At 33.7% G+C, this 23,734-nt stretch overlaps 1 protein-coding gene across 3 annotated transcripts; it reads right to left on the reverse strand.

Annotated features, from left to right (window-relative positions):
• Window positions 1-251: 251 nt before the first annotated feature.
• LOC128214287 (disabled homolog 1-like) lies at window positions 252-19,197 on the reverse strand. 3 transcript variants are annotated; one of them, XM_052920679.1, is made up of 14 exons: window positions 19,086-19,197; window positions 17,628-17,786; window positions 16,486-16,703; window positions 15,921-16,055; window positions 15,315-15,464; window positions 13,996-14,055; window positions 12,178-12,216; window positions 11,519-11,599; window positions 9,663-10,043; window positions 9,157-9,294; window positions 6,237-7,758; window positions 5,820-5,839; window positions 4,418-4,457; window positions 252-2,974 (listed from the first exon to the last, which is right to left on the reverse strand). In XM_052920679.1, the coding sequence occupies exons 2-13, from the start codon at window positions 17,758-17,760 to the stop codon at window positions 4,419-4,421; spliced, it is 2,916 nt and encodes a 971-aa protein (XP_052776639.1). In that variant the 5' UTR covers window positions 17,761-17,786; window positions 19,086-19,197; the 3' UTR covers window positions 252-2,974; window position 4,418. The 3 variants fall into 3 exon arrangements, with proteins under 3 accessions (XP_052776639.1, XP_052776641.1, XP_052776640.1); XM_052920681.1 differs by lacking the exon at window positions 13,996-14,055; XM_052920680.1 differs by lacking the exon at window positions 5,820-5,839.
• Window positions 19,198-23,734: the final 4,537 nt, after the last annotated feature.

Consider the following 23,734-nt stretch of genomic DNA (forward strand, 5'->3'; position numbering starts at 1 on the left):
CCACTACTGGGCAGATATCAACATAATTTTTCACATATGTTCAACAAGGCCACCAAGTTACATTTGTGCTAGGATTGATCCAAAAGTCTTAAATAATCTCAAATATGAAATATTTACCAGATTGATCCATTGTCTCAATAATACAGTACATCTTGAAGCTTACATTGTATCCAAATACAGCCTTGTGTTTAACATTTACTGTAACATTGAAACCAACCAAAAACCATCCATTCTCAATGAAAAAACTCGGACAAAAGTAATGTGCTTTATTAATATACTAATAATCACTAACATAAATGATGCTGGCAACGAATAGGCTATATTATGATTCTCTTTAATCAACAATCAATCATTCTAAGCAAGGGAAATACATGTATGTATTTAAGCAAAAACCTACAGCAACGAACAAGGATATAAAATGAATGAGCATAAACAAACTACATTGCACAAAGGGACGGCCATTAACATTGGCCATTTACGCTGTGTATATGGGAAGAACATTTTTATATCAATATATCACAATGTTTAATTGGAGATAAATACAATATATCATACTGTTTGTGTGAGAATTTTGTTCTAAACCATGTAGGAGGTCATTAAAGTAGATTAGACTTATTTTAAATATATTGTGAAAAATGTCAAGTTATTACAACATTATATACATTAATCCCTCTTGTTAGCATAATGCTACAGGAAAAAGTGGTCTTTCGTTGAGGAAGGAGGGAAACCAGAGAAAAACAAACTTGTCCGGCTTAGTAACCAACAGCCAAACTCAAATATGCCGAGGCACAGAACCTACCCCAGGACCCTATGGCGAAGAGTCAAGTGTTAAATGGTTAGACCACTGTGATAACCAGACACAAAGAGGGAAATCTAACATAACTTCCTATTTAATAACCTGAGAATAACCTAAGAACACTTGAATCACAAGATGTTTCAGATACTAAAGAATTGCTTTTGATATAAATTTTCATAAAATCTTTTTCTTTTAAAGCACATATTCGGAGATCATTCATACTGTTGATACATAGGCTATGCTATAAAATGATATCAACGAAATGATGACTACATTAGTTAACTTTCTCAGGAAGTGATTTTAAATTAATGTAGATTGTTATCAGCCCTTTAAATGGAAGTAGAATATTATATCTGTAAGTTTAATAGCTTAGTATATGATCACTTCTAGTTTTATATCATCATGAGGTAACAGTTAAAAATATATTAAGTAAAATCTTATTTATAAGAGGGGCGAAGCGCATGAAGTGAGCAAGCTTTTCCTAGTCATTAACATTTTAAATGAACCATATAGCAATGTATTTATTGGAAGCTGGTAGGCAATCCCATTTGCTTTAAATTTAAGTAAAATCGGCTTATTGTTCAGAATATTGTTAACAAGTTAACAACAATGTAAACATCATAGTTGTTAACTTTCAAATCTTTATTGCTCTTTAACAAAAATGGACACATTTTTTATGTGAAGTTTGAGCTGTACCTGATTTTTTCTAAATATATGAGTATGTTAAAAAATAGTTAATCTTTTGAAGTTAACAATGATACTGTTAACAATGTTGTTAGCTTTCACAAAATTCTGAACAAATGGTCTAATGTCATGATTATTATTCTATCTAAAACAAAGCCTTCAAGTGACACAGTGAACAAGTAAGTATATAGGCAACATTTTTAAGTAGCAACAACTTCATAAACTATATAGACATAACATAAAAAAATATACAACATTTTTTTTTTCAATTAATTCATAAAACGCTAAAAACTGCATTGCACTAGTAAACTACTTTCTAAATGTGGTAGCAACTAAATTGATTGATTGAGCATAGACTCAATACACTACGAAGGTATTTCATACTCTATTAGACATAAAACCTTTTTTAACACCATCTTTAACAAATTTGGCAACTTTTGGCGTTATCACTTAACAGAAAACCCCAAACAATCAACACAACAATATTCTGTAACTAGCATCAAAATTCAGGCCAAATAAATTCAAACATTTAAAACACTAAATCTTTTCTATTTTTTTCCGTAAATTTTCAGACTTGTTTAAGAAATGAACCATTCTTTTAATAGAACTCACACAAGTAGATAATACTGGTATCAGAAAAACACACTGGGCTCTGCTGTCATTCGGGCTTTTTATCCAAAAATTGAGAATTTACACTGACATGCCTTTGAAAACAAAAATAAAATACTGCCTGGCAAATATAACTGAAATTATAAATTTAAATCAATGAATTTAACATTATCAGTTTTTTAATACTAAATCTTTTTTTTTCCAAAATAGTGATGATGAAGCTAGCAATGAAAATTTAATGTATTTTCCTGTAATTGCGCAATTGAAAGAAAACAACATCAAAGCAGTAGAAATTTACAATGCATAAGTATGTTATCAATGATAGTTCATGTACGTTTGATTTAGCACAAACTGAGTATGGAATAAAGCAGTTTAGTTCATAGGCCCATATCAAGCGCATAAGTGTAGCATAAAAAAGGACACTGCTATGATTAAAGATGAAGAGAACTTTAACTGTAAATCAGGGCAAATCGACATCTTTGATCTTTTTTTTGGAACTCAAAAAAAAAAAAAACTAAATTCAATTCACTTCGTAATAAGAAGTTATATCATGATTACATTCAAATAAACATTGTCATATTCAGCTTTTTAATTAATTTCATTTTTTGACAAAATATCAGTTATTCTTACATTCAATTGAAATGAATTTTTTGATTTACCAACCAATAAATTTTGCAATAAATAAAGAAATAATATAGAATGAAGATTATGCCTTTAAATATAATACATGCATAAAGTCATGTGGTAATATACTGAGTATTGTACACACATATTTAAAAACACGAGTTGGAAGATCGAAGATTGGTTAACTGCCAGCTGATGTAGAACTCGGAAGGGATGTTGGGTCTTTCTTTTATCACAAGAAATAATGCCTCTGTAGAAAACCTGAAAAGAATTAAACAAGAAAATTCACTAAATATGATAGTATCCCTGGACAAAGGATTGATTCCTTTGACTTGTTTGTAATTGTTAGACGCACAATTTCTAATGTTAAGACAAAAATAACTATTAGGATTTTTAGTGATGTGCACACGCGCCCTTAGTGTAATGTCATCAACTATGGTATTTTCTTCCGTTACACTTCATACATACCATCAGAAAATTGACTAACAAAACCTGCTTTATATGAATATGCATGAGACAGGGGAGACAACTCTTCTTCAAATGAAATTGCATGCTTTGTTAGATGTCTCCTCAGGCCAGTGGTCTAAGTAACTGTTTTAAAATTTGTAAAGATCAGGCAGTATAAGTTCAATTCGAGCTTTCCCTGAATACTTTTTCATAGGAAAACATTAGTTTCAGTGTCTGTGCATATTTGAGTCATATTTCTGCATTGGTCTGTGAGACTGCCTCATTCATTACTCATGATTACAATATTTTTCTAGCCAAATCACCAACTTTACACAATGAAGCACAGCCGAGTAGTGTATTTAGGGTTTTGATGTTGCCTTCCTGTACGTGCTTATTTACTTTATGAAAATATTGCATCCATATACAGCATCATTGTTGGGGTTGTTGTGCAAAGCCTTTAACCATGGCCATAGCTCAAAAACTGTTCATGATATTGAAATGAAACCTGGTCCCAATATTAAGAAAATACTTAAAGTGACACCCTTATTCAAAATCAATACAAACACATGTATAACAAACAAGACTGATAAACCTTTATCTACTTACTAAATAATGCATTTATGGAAAATATTAATCAATGATAACAAGATTGTAACCTTGTATTTAATAGCAGAAAGCGCAAAAATATTAAATGATTGGTGAGTGCTAAAAGATTTATTGTGTTAAACTATAGTTTTATAAGGTAGAAATACCATGTTTTATGCTCATTTCTTTCAAATTCATCTTGGTACTCTTCATAAGAACCATTGTTTTCGACATTTATTCATCCTTTTTGGAATATTAAAATAATATTATTAACTGTAGTAAATCTTATTTGGGAGTAAGAGTGCATCTTTAAGTCAAATCTCAGTCTCAACTCATTTTTCCACATTACATGACATTATTAAAAATTACTAATGTTTTACTATTTTTAAAAGCACATTCTCACATGCATTATGTCGATAAAAATGATTGCTCAATATTCTAAACAAAATATTTCTAAAGCATGAAATGTACTTTAGTAAAACTCAAAAATAATAAATAGGACAAGTACAATTTTTGCTCTCATTTTTTTCTATAAGGTATTGACCATTTTTTTTTATCAACATAATGATTAAAATAATGTGATTTTAAAAAGGGTAAAACATTTACAATTTTGAATCATATGATGCTGTAATTTGATAAAAAAAAAAAAAAATACGACACAGTAATACATACCTTATTTAAATGCTGGTCCCATCCCGAAAGGGTCGTTAGCCTGAAGCATGATCATAAAGCTATTAATGTTTATGACAAGTTGTAAAGTGACATAAACATGTCTTAATTTCTTAGATATTACATCACAGCAATGACAGCCCTACATGACAATTAAACAATGTAGGGAATTTTCAAGTGAAAATTTATATTTAAAATTTGTATATAAAGTTGAAGTTTCACACCTATTTAACAGGGGTTCTTATAGCTAATGATTGTCAATCATAAAATTTACCCTGGATTTGTTCTGATGTTGGGAATTTATGCGCATAACAGGGTGAAGGGGCTTTAACCCCTTTTGAAAATTGTCAAAGTCAGTCATATTCATTTAAAGGTACTTCCAACTGTTTTTAATGCAAAAGTTTGGGCAAAAGCAATCTTAACAACTATACAATAGTCTGAAGTTAAAAGCTATGTAGGTTGAAAGAGGTCTTGTGGTATTGGTGTTCGCCTCTCACCCAAGTGGTTGTGGGTTTGATCCACACCAGGGTTACTTGCTCATGGCCTTTTAAATGGACACCAGGCCCCAATATCTCAATCTCAGTCTCATATCTTTTTATCAAATTACAGCATCATATGATTCAAAATTGTAAATGTTTAACCCTTTTTAAAATCATATTCTCTCATTCATTATGTTGATAAAAAAAAATGGTCAATAAGTTTTATAAAAAAAAATGAGAGCAAAAATTGTACTTGAGTCCAATTTATTATTTTTGAGTTTTACTCAAGTACATTTTGTGCTGTAGAAATGTTGTTTTTTTAGAATATTGATCAATTATGTTTATCAACATAATGCATTTGAGAATGTGCTTTTAAAAATAGTAAAACATTAGTATTTTAAATAATGTCATACTGTGTAATATCGAAAAACGAGCTGAGATTGAGATTTGACTTAAGTATTTTCGTGATATTGGGACCAGAACTGGATTCTGCCTCAAGATTGATTCTATAAACAGCCAGCTGTCATCACAATTGAGATTAAAGAAATAAGTATAAACTTAAAGCTATCAAATCTGATTTAAGGACTTATCCTGAACTTAAGAACCCCTAATAAGATAAAAGCTCATGCTACAAATTTTGATAAAATTCACATAACAAGAATGAAATTGCAACATTTCGATAACTTAAGAATATGCAGTTTACAAATAAAAAAATGTTTAAGAAAATAAGACCAGAATGGTTAGAAATATAGACTCATAAACTTTTAAACAAAACAATTTCTATAAGCAAAATAAAGAAATGAAAGCAATAGATCATACGCTATATATTGTTTTATGAAAATAACTGTTCAAATCATTTAAAACGAAATGGCAGTTACGATTTAAACAGACCAAAATCAGGAAAAAGCAAATTAACAAGATATTACCATAGAGTTTCCTCTGAAATCTATTTTAAACATAATTATAAATTAAACTGCAGTGGATCAGGTATAAGGAATACACTTGAAGCAAATGGATGGATGTATACTTTTGTATAAATTGCGTAGGTATATTTGGTCAATGGTAGGAAATTGGAAACTTGTATTTGGATCAAATACTTGTAATTTAGAAATGTCTCTCTATTCTGGAAAGAAAACCAATTTTATCATTAACAAATGTCATTATTGTTTAAAAACAATCTATTTTTACTACTTTAAATTGGGTCATTATAATCAATCAATCATGCATTCATTAATCATCAATGGAGATCATCAGATTCAACAACAATAAGACCATTTATCTTGACAAAGAAATACTTAAAATTAATATGTAAACTGTCAAATATGTCTTTTAAGTCAACTTACCGGAGACTTTCGATTTCCCCTTCTTTGATGAGGATCTGTCAAACTTAAAGCTGTCATTTAAAATTTTATTGTCAAACACTGAAAATGGGTCAGAATTATCACTTTTACGTGGACTAGCGACAGCGGTTGTAAAGGGGTCATCTGTCTTGCTACTTGTGCTGTCACCAATGTCAGAAAAGGGATCTCCAGCGAAAGGGTCATTGGCAAAAGGGTCTGTTTGCGTAAAGGGGTCATGATGCCCAAAAGGGTCCTCTGACACGAAGGGGTCTGCTATCACACTAGAAGATCTTTGCGTACTCACTTTCGGTGAGTCCGAGATGCTTGAATGTTGAGATTCAGTCGAGTTCAATCTCTCCGTTTTGGCACTTGTATGAGAAGTGTTTGTAAACTGTTGATCATTATTGCTCATTGAGATTCGGCCATTATTCAGCACCTTTGTTTTAAGGCTATCACCGCCTGATATCACATTATCATTTTTTATCACGTTGTCTTTGCTATTAACATTTGTCAAATCTGTTGATAGCTTTGACAAAGAAGCTCTCGGCCTGGGCCGTGGCACTGTCACACAAGGGTTAGCTCCCTTTTTGCTAGGAACTGTTGCACTAGAGTTATCTAACATGGGGCTAGAAAATAATGCACTTGATTTATCTGCCCCTTGGCTTGGCACTGTCCCATTAAAGTTATCTGTCCTGAGGCCAGGAACAGTCACACTCGAGTTATCTGCCCTAGGGCTTGGCACTGTCACACTAAAGTTACCTACCCTTGGGCGGGGTGGAAGGGATGGGGTTTGCTGGTGCCCTGTGTCATGAATAGAGTTCAAACTTGCTGTACTGCTCCTTGAGCTGTCTGAAGCCCCAGACTTTGGCCGAGGGGGTATAGGAGGAAGACTAGGGGGATCTGTTGAGGGGGGAGGAATATTTGGGCGAGGTGGGGGAGGGGGTCCCTCAACAGATGTAGTCTTTGTGTGCATATTTATGTGACTAGCAACATCCTGAGGAAGGGGAGGTGGAGGCATCTGTGGAAGTGGTATATTGTACGGGTCATTATTGATTTGTGCAATACGAGTGTCATTTATTACAGCATCATTGACCTGTGCATTCGGTGGATTGCTTGGCAGTGCAGGTGTGCTGCTTGCAAAGGGGTCGTTTGCAAAGGGATCTGAAGTCCCAAAAGGCATGCTGGTGCTGAAAGGGTCTTCAGGAGAAGCTGCATGGTTACTGCTGAAGCTGTCATTTTCATCACTTGCCTTGGGCGAAGATGGGGGTTTTGGCGATGGAGATTTCCCTTTTATCTGATTCAATGATTTCTTCTCAGGTGTGCTAAGAGCTGTGAACATATCTTTGCCTTTCAGGTTGGGGTTGCCTTTAGGCTCAAGGCTTAGAAGGTCTCCGAAAGCATCCTTCCCTCCCTTGGAAGTCGGCTGTTCATTGCTGGGTTCTTCTTTTCTTGCCGGCATCAGAACGTTGTCATCAAACCCACTCGATATATCAAACGGGTCATTGCCGAATGGGTCACTGGCTGGCTGAAAATATTTTGGTTTATGTATATAAGATATAGTAATATAACCTAACCATTTTTTCTTTAAAGGGACTTGCTAATTTTTGGACACTAAAATATTATAACTATTTTAGTCTTTGATACCAACATTGCAGAAAAACAACAAACATTTTAAGTATCAAAAAATATTCTTCTTTAAGTGGAGTGGGAACCCACACTGGTAAAGTCAAGGTAAAATTAGATAACTGACAACAAAACTTCCCACCAACAAAAACTCATACACAAACATTAGGATAACTTAACCTTTAGGCCTTTTGTGGAATCGTGTTTTTAATGCTTTTCAAAATTGTGGTCTTCAAAGACATTATTTGAGCATATTTCACCATTTGTTGAAGAATTCCAGTCGTCAGTATCTTAATTTCAAAACTTCTAATGTTTCGCTGCACTTTATTTCATCATACAAAAAAAACCCAGTGCATTTTACAAAAACATGAGCGAGTCCCTTTAAAAATGCACATACTACATGTATATACAATGACATGCATGTGTACAATTTCTTCATTACTTAGTCTATTGGCAAAGACTGAGCATACAACTAATTGAACACACTGCAATAGCAAATAGACAAGGACATTGTAAATATAACCCATATTTATGTGTTTTAACATTGCTTAAACTCTTCTATAAACATTCTCTTGCATTTTTGTTAATCTAAGGGAAGTAAATCTTGCAGTGTTAATTTTATCTACTGTTTTAAGGGAGATATTTATTATCTCCAAAAGGAGTCAGTTTTTGGTGTTACTTCCCCTTTTTAATATTAATTTGAGTTGTATAATAGAAAATAGAATGTTTTTATCACTCTGACACCAGTGCACTTATAATTGAAATTAGGGAATGTCATAGCCATCGAATGTATTCCCCATGGTACTTTTCTAAAAGCACTGATGATGCCAATGCTTGTCCATTTTTATGTCAATGAGTATTTTTCTTCTATTAGTTAGAGCAGAGTTATACGGACATCAGTAAAAGGTGTATTTCCGATCCTGTGAATATCAGAAATAAATTTTAAATTCTGGCCCATGTTTTTTTGTCCAATATGCTGTTGACATAAACCCCAGTGACAATACCTGTTCTCTTAAAGAAAACAACAGACAAACTAACAGTTTTACTATAAGTTAAAAATCAAGAGTGAAGTGAAGCAAACATTAACGCCCCTGTTTTCTTTCCGGTCAAACAAGCCCATTACAATTTTAAAACCACAGTACTGGGTTTTGCTTCACGAGTGTTTTGTCTCTGGAATCATGTGTACCAAGTTTCACTTGAACATCTTGATCATATTTAAATGAAAAATACAATGACACTAAGGCTATCAGAATATCTTTACCTTTTTTCTATGAAATACAGATGAGCTAAAAATACTTACTGGTGGCTGGGCATTAATCTGGGGCTGTGGTGAGGAAGGGAACCCTGGCTTTTGCTGGGCACCGGGAAATGGTGTGCCTGGAAACCCGGGCTGACCTGGGAATCCCCCCACTGCCCTGGGAGGCACAGATGGAGGGGCCTGCAAATGAACACTGAAGTTTAAAAATTAATCCTGGCAAGAGATAGGTACGAGGAAATAGTATACATGAAAACAGTGCTACCTCGGGAATCCCAAGCCTGTCATTTGGGGGCTGGAAATAAAAATTGTTTAACAAAAAACTTTTAATCCTGGGTTGAGCTGACAGCAGGAAATGGTGTATCTGGAAACTTGGCTGACCTCTGAATACCATGTACATCCTTCATAGCTGGAAAAAACATTGTTTGAAAAAATTCATTAATCCTGGCGTGGACTGACAGCAGGAAATGGTGTACCTGGAATACAGGTATAATGATTTGTTATTAATTAATTATAGCAATTAAATTTTCTACCATTTAACAAAGCCTTACCCCAAACGGATTAGGAGCAGCTCCAAAACCCCCAATGGAAGTAGGGGGGAAATTGGCTCCAAATCCTCCTGCAGGCTGCCCAAACGCTTGACTGACAGGTGGCTGTACACCAAAATGCTGACCACCCTGCATCCCTGGAGCACCAAATGGTTGACCTGCGCCTGGAAATGGGTTTGGCCCAAACTGCTGGTTGCCACCAAACGGGGCTCCAAATGGGGCACCGCCAACAGAAAATGTAGACAGGGGTGCCGTTGTGGAAAGTCCAGCCAAATCACTGGAGAATGAAGTCGATATGGAAGAGCTTGGGTTACTAGAGTTTGCAGGTGGAGGAGCTTCTAACTCCTTGAACAGTTCTTCCATAGTGTCGATCTGCTCAATTCGCTGTAAGAAAAGAATAGGGCTAGTATTAAACATATATTTCAGTACATATAGTTGTCATAGGTCAATTAATTAGTCCATTTAAGACTAATTTGAAATTTATTTTCATGATATTTCCATGTACCAGTTTATTCAACTTGGGAAAAGTAATATTTACCTTATGACATTTGGAATATAGCCTGGTCTGTAAGGACTATAGAAACAGTTGTCAAACTCATTGAAAATATCATGCCCAGGCATAAGAAAATACATTTGGTTCCGGTTACCAGACTCTACCCAAAAATATAGAAATATGCGCCGACCCTACCGCTTTTATAGTCAGTTGGTAAAAAAAAAAAAAAATCTTTTTTACTAGTTTACTTAAACTAGAAATTTATTGTTACACCATTCTCCAATGATGAAAATTATGTTCTATTAAGCCTAAGGAAAAATTAAAAAAAGGCCTACATACTCTACCTGTTTTTGAAAAGGATGTAACCCTTACCAGACTATTATTTTTGGCCCCATGTTAAAAAGTAGTCAAGTTTGCCAACTCTGCCCATCTGTCCCCAACAGGTGTTTTTTTCTCATTTATTTTCAACATATATCATATATATCAAGAATATGCATACACTTAAACATTTCTATGTTGGTTAGAACATTTTTCTAAAACACACACACATACACACACAAACACACGCATACACGCACAGACACACGCACATATACACACACACATACACAAAGTGATGTCCCTTTTTGTGTTCAAAAATATTACTTTATTTATTTCTGGATTAAAAACCATAATGTAATATGCGTTGTTTAGGCTAGGTGTGTCTTCCTATGTATATAAGTTGTTTAGACTATTGAGTACTTCCAATTTTCTTCTGTGGGTTTCATACTGACTTTTCACATATTTTTCCCTGCGTCTAATACCCCCTATCGTCTTATACCCAGTCATTGATTCATTGTTAAATGCTATTTGCTCTTCTATTTTCATTCTTAAGTTCAGATAATGCAAAAATGCATCGAAGGACAGTTGTCTGTCATTACATTTTGTTGAGTTGATATAAAATTTCATTAAGATAATTAGAAAATTACAGATATTACTGTACTTGCTTTTCTTGACAATGCCTAATAGGGCTTCTTGTTTGTAAATTGTTATATTCATGGACATCGATGCAATAAAGTTGTTTAATTTATTCCATAATTGTTGTGTTTTTTGACACTCCCAATACAAATGTTCAATTGATTCTACATTTGAATTGCAAAATGTGCATAGACTACAGTCGACTAATTTGAGTTTAAACAGAAATTGGTTAGTCGGTACTATTCTCATAAGGAATTTGTAATTGAAGCTACGCAATGTTGTATCAATCGTTGATTTGTAAATATTACCATAAATGGTTTTCCATTCCTCAACAGGTGTTACCATATTTCATACAGACATTTTATATGGTAACCCCATCCTGATATAGTTATTCATTCAAATATTCTACCTTCTCCATTGCCTCCATCTCATTTTCTAAGTTCAGCAAATCTGGGGCCTCGGTAACAACTGGCTGGTTGTTAGGGGGTACCTGTGGAGAGAGATAAATTTCACAAAAAAAGGAAAGAAACAAACATTTTTAAAGAAAATCTACATTAGAACTCAACATTGCCTTTTTTCTGCAATATATATAGGGTTGTCTTTCTCCATCGGGAAAAGGGCCAGAACCCAAAGAAAGGGGATTTGAAGAGCGTTATTTTTGCTAAATAGGGCAATTTTGCGAGTTGATAGAAAAAACACATTTAAATGCAATATATTGTGTAAATAATAAATGATTTTTTTTATTTACATTTGACTAGGAACCATTTTTTCAATGGTTAAATATTTTGAGATAATGGAAAAGAATATTAACCAAGATTTTGGGAAAAACATTTATTCCTTGGCTTGTGGATGGGGGCTTAATATCGGCGTAAATGACAGCCCTGTGTAAACATGTTGACATTACTTTTGTAGGTGATATTTCTTTACAAATATTTGAATGACCTCTGAAACATCATTCAAATTCAAAACCATAAGTTGTAAATTACATATGATGAAAAAACTATTTTTTCCCCATACTTAACCAATCGAACGCTACACGCATATTGATTAGTTTACAAGAGTGCTTACCTCATTTGTTTGTTCATTCTCAGTTTTCTTGTTAGGCACCTGAATTATATAAAATGCAATGGGTGTAAATTATACCCAATTTATTGGTACAAAACAAATTAACAAGGGTGCTGTGAAGTTATTGCCAAGTTTATCAAATTTGCATAACAATGATTCCTCCCTTTCAAAGCTCCACGGAGGATTTTAGTCATAAAGTTCTTCAAAAATCTTAAATCTGTATAAACATTACAACACAAATAATGGGAAGATTTCAATTTTTTTATTGCCTCAACTTTGTTTTCATTTATAACACTTGTGTTAGTTTCATTCACTCAAATATGTGACACAATAGTGAAACAAGACAGTATCACTTCACGAATAAAATCTTCTATGATCTTCGTTAAAACCAATTAAACGGCCCCCAGAGAGACAGACAAGCTTCGGTAATAAACCTCAAAGTATCACTTCAATAATCCACATCGCTATAATACTACAAGATTACTACATTTTATTAAGAGTAATAGCACGTTAAGTTCATTATGTCTAATAAATGAAGAATAAATTAAGTCACAATTGCATTGCAAAATAGAAAGTTAAAACAAATCTTTTATAGTTAAAGTAAGTATCTCTAATGGCTTTGTAAAGTATACTAGAAAGTATGAGTAACCTATGTCTATATGTTACTGACGAGAAATTATAACAGTGCTTATCACAGTTACTTGGCTTTAGGCCGGTCAAGCTACCTGATTCGAGCGATTTGATCCCTAGGGTGATCTCTTGGACTGAGAATCATAAAAAAATGTGTTCTAGTATAAGTACTCCATGAAAGACATAATAAACATATAATCCACTTTTGGTCGTTTATTTTTACATATTAAATATTTTAAAATTTCATACAATCTTTACCATTCATCATTGAATGGTAAAGATTGCACGAAATTTCAAAGTATTTAATATATAAAAATATACGACTAAAAGTGGATTATTTGTTTATTATGTGTATCATAGAGTAGTCAAACACATTTTTTATGATTCTCAGTCCAAGAGATCACCCTAGGGACCAAACGCTCGACTGGCCAAAAATGCAGTCCAAATACCAAGTAACTCTGGTGCTTATTACATGTACCATATATTTACTCATAAACTCACCACCAGTGTTTCATATTAACTTCATATTAACTTCTGCCCCATCCACCTGGGCACCAAATTATAATCCAGCAAATACTGATGATATTAATTTTGTTTAGTTATGTTCTATATTACGGTGACATGCCAACCAAACCACCCACATATAAATATTCATAACTGTTAAACCAATGCAGAGATGTACTAGTCATATTATAACCCTGAACAAATAAATGCATGTGACGTTGGATTAAATACATTATTTTGTTAAACAAACTAAGTATACATCAAGAGTGGTCATAATCTGCTTTAAGCATCATATCAGTAGAGTAGCAGGCTACATATGAGAGGTCAGAAGGAGCGCTGCAAACAAAATGGCAGCCAAAAGATATTAATAGAAAAATAAGCATTTTTATTTATAAAATTTCTGCCAGATTTTAAGCATTGATCAAGTAAACTAGTCAGACAAAAAATCCACAAAATGACCACCCTGCACATCTATAAGAGCAAGCACGTCTAAAAAAATAACGGAAATGAGAAATGGATGAAACAGATCCAAAACTAAAAGAATACATTAGAATAGGTGATCACCCCATGCTATGATGTCATAATGCAGAATTCATACATGTATGTGCAAAAAAACAGTGTAAAAAATTCAGAAGTTTTAGCCACACGAATGCTAGCATGAACTTTGTACAGCTACAGTGTTTTTACCTCTTTTACAATACAAGTTTCCTTTTCTTTTTCTTGCTTTTTCTCTTTTACTTCTATTTCCTGTGCATCATAAAATTATATATATTTTCTTCGCTGTAACTTATATTCCATTTTCAAGACTAGTACTTTTATAACAGAAAGTTGAAACTTTTCCCTCAGAACTGCAGGCATTGCATCAAAACTATGAATTAGTCAGAACGAGAACTTATTTCTCAGAACTGTTAAGTGTTCAGTTACTGTAAATTTTAATTAATTTCAAAAGGGTTATGTATTTATAATTTATCACGAATTAATCAGGTCTCAAATATTGCTGCTTAAAGCTGCACTCTTACAGATGGATTGCTTTGATTTTTCTGTCTTAGAATGTGCAAATTTTTGCATAAAAGTCTGAGAACCAGTGATAAAAGACTGCTGCCAAAGGATCAGATTGCAGTTTTTCAAATTTACGTTCGAAAATATTTTATGCCCAAAAACTCAATTCTTAAAGCATTAGTAATGCTGGTTTCCAGATTGATACGCAAATATTGGTTATTTTAAGACAAGAAGTAAAAAGTTGTTGAAATGGGCAATCTGTGAGAGTGCAGCTTTAATTGTCGAACTGGTGATAAAAAAAATGCTTCAGAAATACTAAAAATTGGCGTAAACTCTAAACTGTGCGGAAAAGGATGTGGTAAAAATAAAACAGTCATAAAACAGATAAATCCATGCTTTTCGGCAGTTTCTTTCATGAATAACTCATAAACAGTGAGTACGGTATAACCAAATATCATTTGATTTTGTTCTACAGTAAAACCCAAACATGAACGTACACACGGCTAGGATAACAAACCAAGGACATCATTTCTTGTAAGACTTCATTCGGCAAAAATTTGACACCATTTCCAAATTGAATATGAATTAATTGTTACTTTTGAAAAATTACACACATAACATAAAAAAATAAGTTTTTCTCAGTGTAAGATTGCAATATATTTCATCTTTGAAGTTCAAAAGTAGGTACCCGTACTTCAAAAAGACAATCATGAAATATAGCATTGCGTGCTCATTCTGTGAAATAGATTTCATCTTACACCGAAACAAACAATTATACTCAATGTCCTTCTACAATACATATATATTTATATAATAAATTTCACTGTACAACCAAAACCACCTGATTTAGGTTCAACATCCCTAAATGAAAACCCTGTTAAAAATCTCTGTCACAGTATATGGTAAACAACCCCGGCCACCAATTGAGTACACAGGCTCGACCTGTTAATGAAGACACTGGTTAAAATCTTTGTCACAGTATATGGAAAACAACCCATGCCACCTACTGAGTATACAGGCTCCTCAGACTCTCCCTCCTTCGCCTCTCCGGCTTTTTCTGGCTCATCAATCTTGTTTTTTGCGTCTTCTACTTCTTGTTTCTTAAGCTCATATACCACTTGGAACAGGTCCCGCAAGGTGAGAACCAGCGCTTCAGCCTATGGAAAAGACCTCTTATATATATATATATATATATATATATATATATATTACTATTGTGTATAACAATGATAGACATCGAAAGTAAAATTTGGAATATTTGGAATGGTCAAAACAATCATTTAGATTTGAAAGTTTTCAAACTCAAATTCATGAAAAAATGAATTAAGTAAATGGAACTTTTTTGTAGTTAATTTTAACTACAGATCTTGGGTTTTGCTTTCTGCATGAAAAGATCTTGACCTTGTAATAATATTTTGATATACAGTACAGCAAGTCTGCGACATGTCATGCACAAGTATACATATATTTGATTCAAATGAGCTTATTAGATTTTTGAAAAAAAAAACCTTTCCATTTCCCATTCAAAATCAAAATACATACAACCATTATCTTTAAAGATACACAAGAAAACAATTAATCTAAACCAATTAAAATATATCTTATCAACTTACAGCTTTATCAGTTTTGATGGCAAAGAACTTGTGTTTCCCTTCTCCGGCACCATACACGTAGCCAAACGCTCTATTGTCTGTTATGTCACGAGAAATGAATGATATCCGATGCACAGGGTGAGTGAAATTAACAGACTGAAAATATACAACAGATTTTAGTTGGGTTTTTAAAAAGAAAAGAGTGCTGCAGAAAAGGCACAGGGTGCTCTATGATAAAAAGGGCACATTGTAACTGGCTGTGAAGATCTTGAACTTGGAAGAAAGTTTCAGAAAATGTGTTTAATTGCATTAATATGAGGTTTATGCAGCAAAGTACATAAAGTATTGCATGTATCTATAATCTTATTATAAGTTTAAAAATCAAATAAAAAAATATATTACAGTGTTGAGCATTTAATTCTTTGTAGGCAGAAGGGTGCCAATGAAAAAGGACAGAAGCAGCGCCCTTAAATAATTTTTAAGCTAAAATCTTTCAGCGAAAATTTGATACAGCTGCCAGTGATGTTTTAGGGATCCGCTAGTAACAGTTACACCCACTTTTAAACCAAGCCATTAAAATACGAACCTGTGTTCTGAGGTCAATAATCCTTATGCCATCTACGGAAACATTGATGATAATCTTCTGTTTGTGTTGGCCAGATTGTTTTACAGCCACCTTTAGTCGATAAATCGACTCCTGACACATCTTATCTCCCCTGGCACTCTCGACTTCATCGACCCCTATCAACTTGGCGTTAAAGTTGACTCCCGGTGGATCAAATCTACTGGGATCATTCTTCAAGTCTGTTGAAAAAGTATTGAATTATAAATCCATCTTTAAACACAAACATAACTACAACTCCTATTTTTAAGATTTCAGAAGTATTTGTTTTTTAAATGTCGTTGAAGCTGTGTGTGATTGTCAGTCTTTTGCAACTGTTTTCTTATTTTCAATCTTTCAATCTAGCCAAACCCACCCAAAAGAAAATAGGAAATTTATGATTTGGAATTTCTAAAAACATTTTAGTTTACCTTGACAGTATAATTGACTGCTTTAAAAATACAACACCACACCACTTCTGCAAAAATCCATTCTTTCCGTGTGTGTCTTAATAGCTAAAATCTTAGATCTAGCACAATTCTAGTCTATAATTTGTAAGATGTGTGCAGAGCTGAAGTGCAGCTGTTTATCAACTTTATATGGGCATATTCAGAATTGTCAACTAGTTATAGTTGTATGGTAAAGTAACTGGCCCACTACAGGGTTTTGGGGCATGCCCCCAACCCGCACAAAGTTTTGAAATTTAGCGGTTCATTTCCTGCTTATATCTTATACACCCGTTCATTTCCTGCTTATATCTTATACACCCCTCCTTATCACATAGATCATAGGAAGTTCTGCAGCATATAAATTACACAATACACATTGACATGCCCTTAACCCGCAAGGGGGCCTTAGGTGCCACAGCCCCTTGAACCCCAGTTGCGACAACTTTTCAAAACCCAGAGGGAACCCTGAATAAATATCAAAACTAGACATACTGATAGTTAATTTGAATCAGTTTATATGCTACTTGAACAGTCAATTTTCGTTGACGGTCCGCCCTCTTTAACCTGACAAACCTAGACATAACCGTCAATTTTAGCTGATGGTCAATTCTTATTGAGGACCCTACATATTTGTAGAAATAATAACATATTAATCCTTCTAGCAGTTCACCCAGTTACCTTTTTTGCTTTTTACTTTCTTGATTGGCTTTGTCTGGTTGTTATTCTGGCTGTCCTGCTTGTTTTCTTCTTCCGTTTTGTTTGTATTGGTGTCAGTACTTTCAGCTGTGGTGGTGTTTTCTGTGCTAGACATCTTGTCAGAAGTTATGGTTTGTGGGTCTAAAAGACAGAAGACAGAAATTTTATAACTTTGAAGTTAGTGTAGTGCCTGTCTTGTTCACAAAACCTAAGAGCTCTTCCCACAGCTAGTCATTTTACGGCTGCGTCTTACAAGTACAGGAGGTGTCTTTCCAAAATGAACTCAAACCATAAATTTGCGCCAGATTTGGGGTTGTTCTGTGTTAATAAAAAATATTGATGTTCACACCAAGGCGCTAACTCATTATTTAACATAACTTGTTTACAATTTATGGTTTTTATATCATGAACATATAAGCTTTACCTTTGGCCATACTTTACTAATGTTAAATGTAGTTTTGACAAGTTCTCCAAATAAGGTATGTCTTTTAAAGAGTTCTTTTTGTGTGGTAAATTGTAATACACCAGTGAAAAAAATAGGAGGTATTACATTTTTTCTTGAAAGTTTGTTTCAATCAAATTTAATTGGTTTGGAATTTTTTTTAGATGGGTGAAACATAGAAATATAACATAATTATTTAATGACATCAACAAATCTCACTTGTGGTTAATTTACAAAAACATTATTTCTGTCTATCATCTTCAAATCATGGCAGAACTTTCTCTTTGGGATTTTTTTCTATGAAACTAGAAGCTGACAATCAAGTAAATAAAAAATGTTAAGAATTTATTTAATAAATTTCAGTTGAATAAGTTAAATTGATTAAATAATTCTTACTTGAATTGCATTTTTTAATAATTTACTGTAGTTAGAAAATAAATATACTTCACTTTTGGAATGAAAAGGGTTGAATGGTCAGGACAAGTGCATACCAGGTCAGAACAAGGATTGCCTGACTGGACAAGTGGACTAAACGTAAAAGTTAATGTCTTCTTATGAAAGTGTGCTGTGCAAAAACATATTGACCTTAAAAGTGAAAAATAGAGATATAAAGATGACAATTAATAAAATCAGTACCTAAGAAATTAACTATCAACAAAATGCCAATCTTATTCTAAACAACAAAGGTCCTTAAATCTGAAAAAGGGGGCGTTTGCAAGAATATTTTACTACTTCCGGTTTTGCTCTCAGTTTGTTATTCACGCCCATTTTAACATTTATTGAATAACCCATGCATATTACATTTGTCTCGTTCCGAAACATACACATGAGCATACAATTCTCATCACGAATAATGACAAAAAGTTTCTGTCGATTCGATAATGGGAGCAGCCATCTTTTTCATTCGTTTATAACTGTCACTCAATTTCTGGTTATTCCTTTGTGAAACATTAACTTAAGAATAACTGATCGTTTCAAAATAAAAATCCAACACATACTTGTAGATGTCAGTAATCACCAAATGTTTTTCATCGCTGACAACAGCTGCAAAAGTAATATTAAACTCCGAAAAGTTCAGTAACTTGACCAATGACAACCGGAAGTCAGACAGATTACTATTATTCGGTCACCGGTATCCTCCATGTGTGGGTGGCCTGCATTGATCTCACTTTTTCCGATATCTTAATTAATTTAATATTGTAAATAGAAATAAATCGAGATGTTTTGTTACCTGTCCCGAACATTCAAACATATTTGAGCATGTTTATAAAATATTTTGTATTATACTTTTTTAAGTATTTCATTTACTATCTTTTAATTTATTTTCTATCATAACTGACATATTGTAAACATTTCATAATTATGTGATACTGATAATAGTTTATTTGCGAATGTCATATAAAATCTGAGTAAATAATATAAATTTCGAATAATTCGGTGTATTGAATAATTTTTAATTACACCTGTATATAAAAAAAACACATGGACCCCGTTGGATATAAGCTTTTACACCTTTGCAAAACTTTACAGGTTATTTATCCATCACAATTGTTAAAAATGAATTTGTTACTAAATCCTATAATTTTATCATTAATGATAAGTAATTCATATTCTAGTAGTATGATTTAATTTATGTTCAATTTCTGTGAAATCATTGTTGGTGATTCAGCTAAATATACGATTGCAATCAGTGATGTTGGTCGAATATTGTTGTAGCATGTTCCTTTGTACTATGAAATATTGCACAAATAAATCTACTATATCAAATCAATATTCACAAAGCCTTCTATTTTTCTTTAAATGGTCATCGCTTTCTCACTGTCAACTGTTGCATTATATTCGCACTATCAGTAAAGAATTTCACAAAGCCTTACAACACAAAAACGTCACAGTAACGAACAGCTTAATTTCAGACACGAACATCACAATTTAAGCAAACACTATATTTTTTGACGGGATTAGGTCGCCTTACACAAGCCTTTATGTTAAAACTATGATATTGTCGTCATGGAATAAGTTCGAAAATGGCAATGCGCATTCATGCACGTGTTTTGTATGGAATTCGCGAAAGACGTTCGCTTGCCTGTTTGTTCGTGGCTCGCGCAGCGCCAACTTTTCAAGAAGGAAAACAAGCATCGGCACATCACAGCTTTCTTCCGAATTTTGCGTATACTGAATCTTCCGATGACGTTACGTGGCGACGTGTGGATTGATACAGTTATGACGTTAAATGTTATTCAATTTATTAATGTAATTTTTTATTCAAAGTTCTCACAATGCTTCAGTATATTGAGCACTACCTTAAATAAGAATTACAGCTTAAATCACACATTTGACTTTTACTTGTCTTAGGTATAGGCAAACATAGACTGCCAACTACCATAGTATTTTGATAAGAATAAATTCCTGCTTTGGTGTGATAGGACCTGTAAAATAAAGTGACTTGATATTTCTGATTTTTAGTGTTTTTTTTTACATTGTTAAACTTCATTGTTATTTTTGCTTGATCGTTGGTAGGAGTGACCCCTTTGATAAATCTGATGTTATGGTCCATTTCTCAAATCCTTTATTTGGCGAGTTTTGTAGCCAATCATAACGGAGGAAACTCAAATTGGCCGAGTTTGGTTGATATTGGCCGAGTCTGGTCGGTATTGGCGGAGTTTTTTGCACATTTTGTCGTCACTGGTCTGGTTTTGGTACCGCGATTGTCCCCGTATCGGGTCAAATACGTAATAGTTTGTAAATAATGTCTATTACTAATTTTATAACAGCCTCCCAAACTATGTTTTAAAACCGAATTCCGTCAATCATCTCTCCAACAATATTCCTTTTCAGCACAGAATCAATCTCAGCCCATTGTAAATATTTGTGTAATAGTTTAATCCAACAGATAACAACTTTTTAAGAAAATTATTCTTAAGAAAATCACAATTAACTATGATTTTTTAAAAGACACGTGATACGGCTAAGATTAAAAAAATAGGACGAGATAAGACATATTTCGACTTCATGGTTTGAAGGAAAACTTTCCTACGATTCTTGTCCGGAACTTTGTGATTTTGACCTAGAAACAATAGGTAATGACCAGTCAAGAGAAATTTTGGGACTTTTCGTAGTCTGAGATAAAATATTCTTCAGTTTTTGTGAGAAGACTTTGTTTTCCTACTGACATACAGACAGACATTTGTAAATCTATATGCCCGTTTTTATCAAAGGAGGCATCTTTCGTGTTTTTACCCGCTAAACAAAAAGTAACTGGCCAAGAAACATTGCACAGATACTAAAATATCTGGTAGAAAGAATTTATACAGGTTGCAATAAAGCATTTTTACAGATTGAGACAGAATGGCTAGTTAAACTGAAACAACATTGACAACTGTTTTGTTTTGTTCTGATTTGCTCTGTGATGGCACTTGAAACAAGGTCGCCACCTGTTCATACTTGTGTTTCCAAAACCATAGCTCCTGCAAAAATAATGGTATGCTCCCCAGTTTATTGTCTAGCAATTTAATCCAACTTTAAATATCATGCCATTCAATGGCAATTCTCATGTTTAAACCTTTTTCAGCACACAGCTAAAATCAGTTCGTCACATTGAATACAAACTTTGTAAAGTACGCTGTTTTAAATAAAAAGCAAACACTCTTTATTAATTAGCTCGATTTACTTATATTTGTGGTAACAACATCTGTTTTATGATTATGTATGTCCGATGTGCAGATGCAGTTTTAAACATTTCTTCATTCATGGACATTTTTTCGCACCTTTTATTGTAATGGCAAAACGTGCTACAATAAAGCATTGTTATTATATTAATATATACTGTATCTTATAAATCTAATAATAGAGCATTTATTAACTTTATTAATTCTATACTTAGACTGACGAAAACAAAACCGGAAGACATAAAATTATTACTAAATCGCTTAGATAGGACAAAATGCTCAATTTTGAATGATTATCGCTCCAGAATGAAGTTCTAAAATATGATAGTATAACATGTAGCTTTTTTAAACACGATTACGAACATTTATACAAAACGCATTTTTCCCCTAAAGGGATATAAAGATCTGCTATTTAAACCTCAAAATTTCGTCTTTTAACACTATCTCCCAAGGTTTCAAATCTTGGACGAATTTGTACGGAAACTAGCGGTGCTGGTTTTCGAGCCTGGCTCTCAGAGCCACCACTCGTACGTGTGGTCGTGCATGGTACGAGATCTGTCTTCTCTTCTGTCTTTCCGTTGACTCATAGAGTCATCATCGTACATGCGTATGTGGTCGCGCATGTTACGAGAACTATCCAATGGAATACTCTTTTCTCAGTATCCGTTTCCTCCTCACCCTACCTCCTAACCTTGCCTTATCTTTATCTCCCTCTTTTCCTATCTATCTTCTACCAACTTTCCTTCCCTTTAACACTCTTCTATTATCGCTTCATATTTTATCCCACATTCTTTCCCTCAAATCATTCCCTCTTCTATCCTCCAATTTTTCCCTATTCTATCTTCCAATCTTTACCTCTTCTATCCTCCTTTCTTATCTTCTTCTATCCTCCAATCTTTCCTTCCTATCCTCCAATCTTTCCCTCTTCTGTCCAATCTTTCCCTCTTCTATCCGCCATTCTTATCCTCTTCTATCCCCCAACCTTTACCTCTTCTATCCTCCTTTCGTATCCTCTTCTTTCCTCCAATCTTTCCCTCTTCTATCCTCCAATCTTTCCCTCTTATATTCTCCAATATTTTCCACTTCTGTCTTCCAATCATCCTCTTCTATCCTCCAATCTTTCCCTCTTCTATCTTCCAATATTTCCCTCTTCTTTACTCCTCCAATTTTCCCTCTTCTATCCTCCAATCATTCCCTCTTCTATCCTCCCCCAATCTTTCCCTCTTCTATCCTCCTTCAATTTTTCCTCTTCTATCCTCCAATCATTCCCTCTTCCCTCTTCTATCCTCCAATCATTCCCTCTTCTATCCTCCAATCATTCCCTCTTCTATCCTCCTCCAATCTTATCCTCTCCTATCCTCCAATATTTCCCCTCTTCTATCCTCGAATCTTTCCCTCTTCTATCCTCGAATCTTTCCCTCTTATATGCTCCAATCTTTTCCTCTTCTATCTTCCATACATATCCTCTTCTATCCTTCAATCTTTCCCTCTTCTATCTTCCTCCAATCTTATCCTCTCCTATCCTCCAATATTTCCCTCGTCTATCCTCCAATATTTGCCTCTAACATCATCCATTCTTAGCTCTACATTCTTCCCGTCTTCTATCGTCTCTTCTACTCACCTTCTATCTTCCCTCCTATATCCTTCGATTTCTTTTCAATCCCACATCATACTTTATATCCTCCTTCCCCTCACATCTTTTATCACCCCTTCTTCCCTCCTTTAACATATACTGTCCTTTTTCATTCTTATATCCGACATTCTTTTCCTCTTCTATCCTCTATTCTCCTCCATCCTCCTATCGTCTCTTCTTCACACTATCATCCCTATCTATCGTCCTCCTGATTAAACACTACAAATTGGATTTCAAGATTAAAGTAAACTTATTTTAATCTGTCCATAAACTAAATGTTCAATATGTTTTAACTCTTTTTTTTTACTAAAGCCTTTTAAAGTTACTATTTATTTATAAATGCTTGAAC

Source organism: Mya arenaria, chromosome 13, assembly GCF_026914265.1.
Source record: "Mya arenaria isolate MELC-2E11 chromosome 13, ASM2691426v1".
Taxonomy (NCBI): Eukaryota; Metazoa; Mollusca; class Bivalvia; order Myida; family Myidae; genus Mya; species Mya arenaria.

What these genes read in the sequence shown, in the direction of transcription:
- LOC128214287 (XM_052920679.1), bottom strand. Translation starts at nt 17,760, where the DNA reads ATGTCTAGCACAGAAAACACCACCACAGCTGAAAGTACTGACACCAAT. An exon ending in CTGAGGAGCCTGTATACTCA is followed by an intron (nt 14,056 to 15,314) that starts GTAGGTGGCATG and finishes TATGATGCACAG; the next exon opens with GAAATAGAAGTAAAAGAGAA. An exon ending in AGATGGAGGCAATGGAGAAG is followed by an intron (nt 10,044 to 11,518) that starts GTAGAATATTTG and finishes CTTTTCTTACAG; the next exon opens with CGAATTGAGCAGATCGACAC.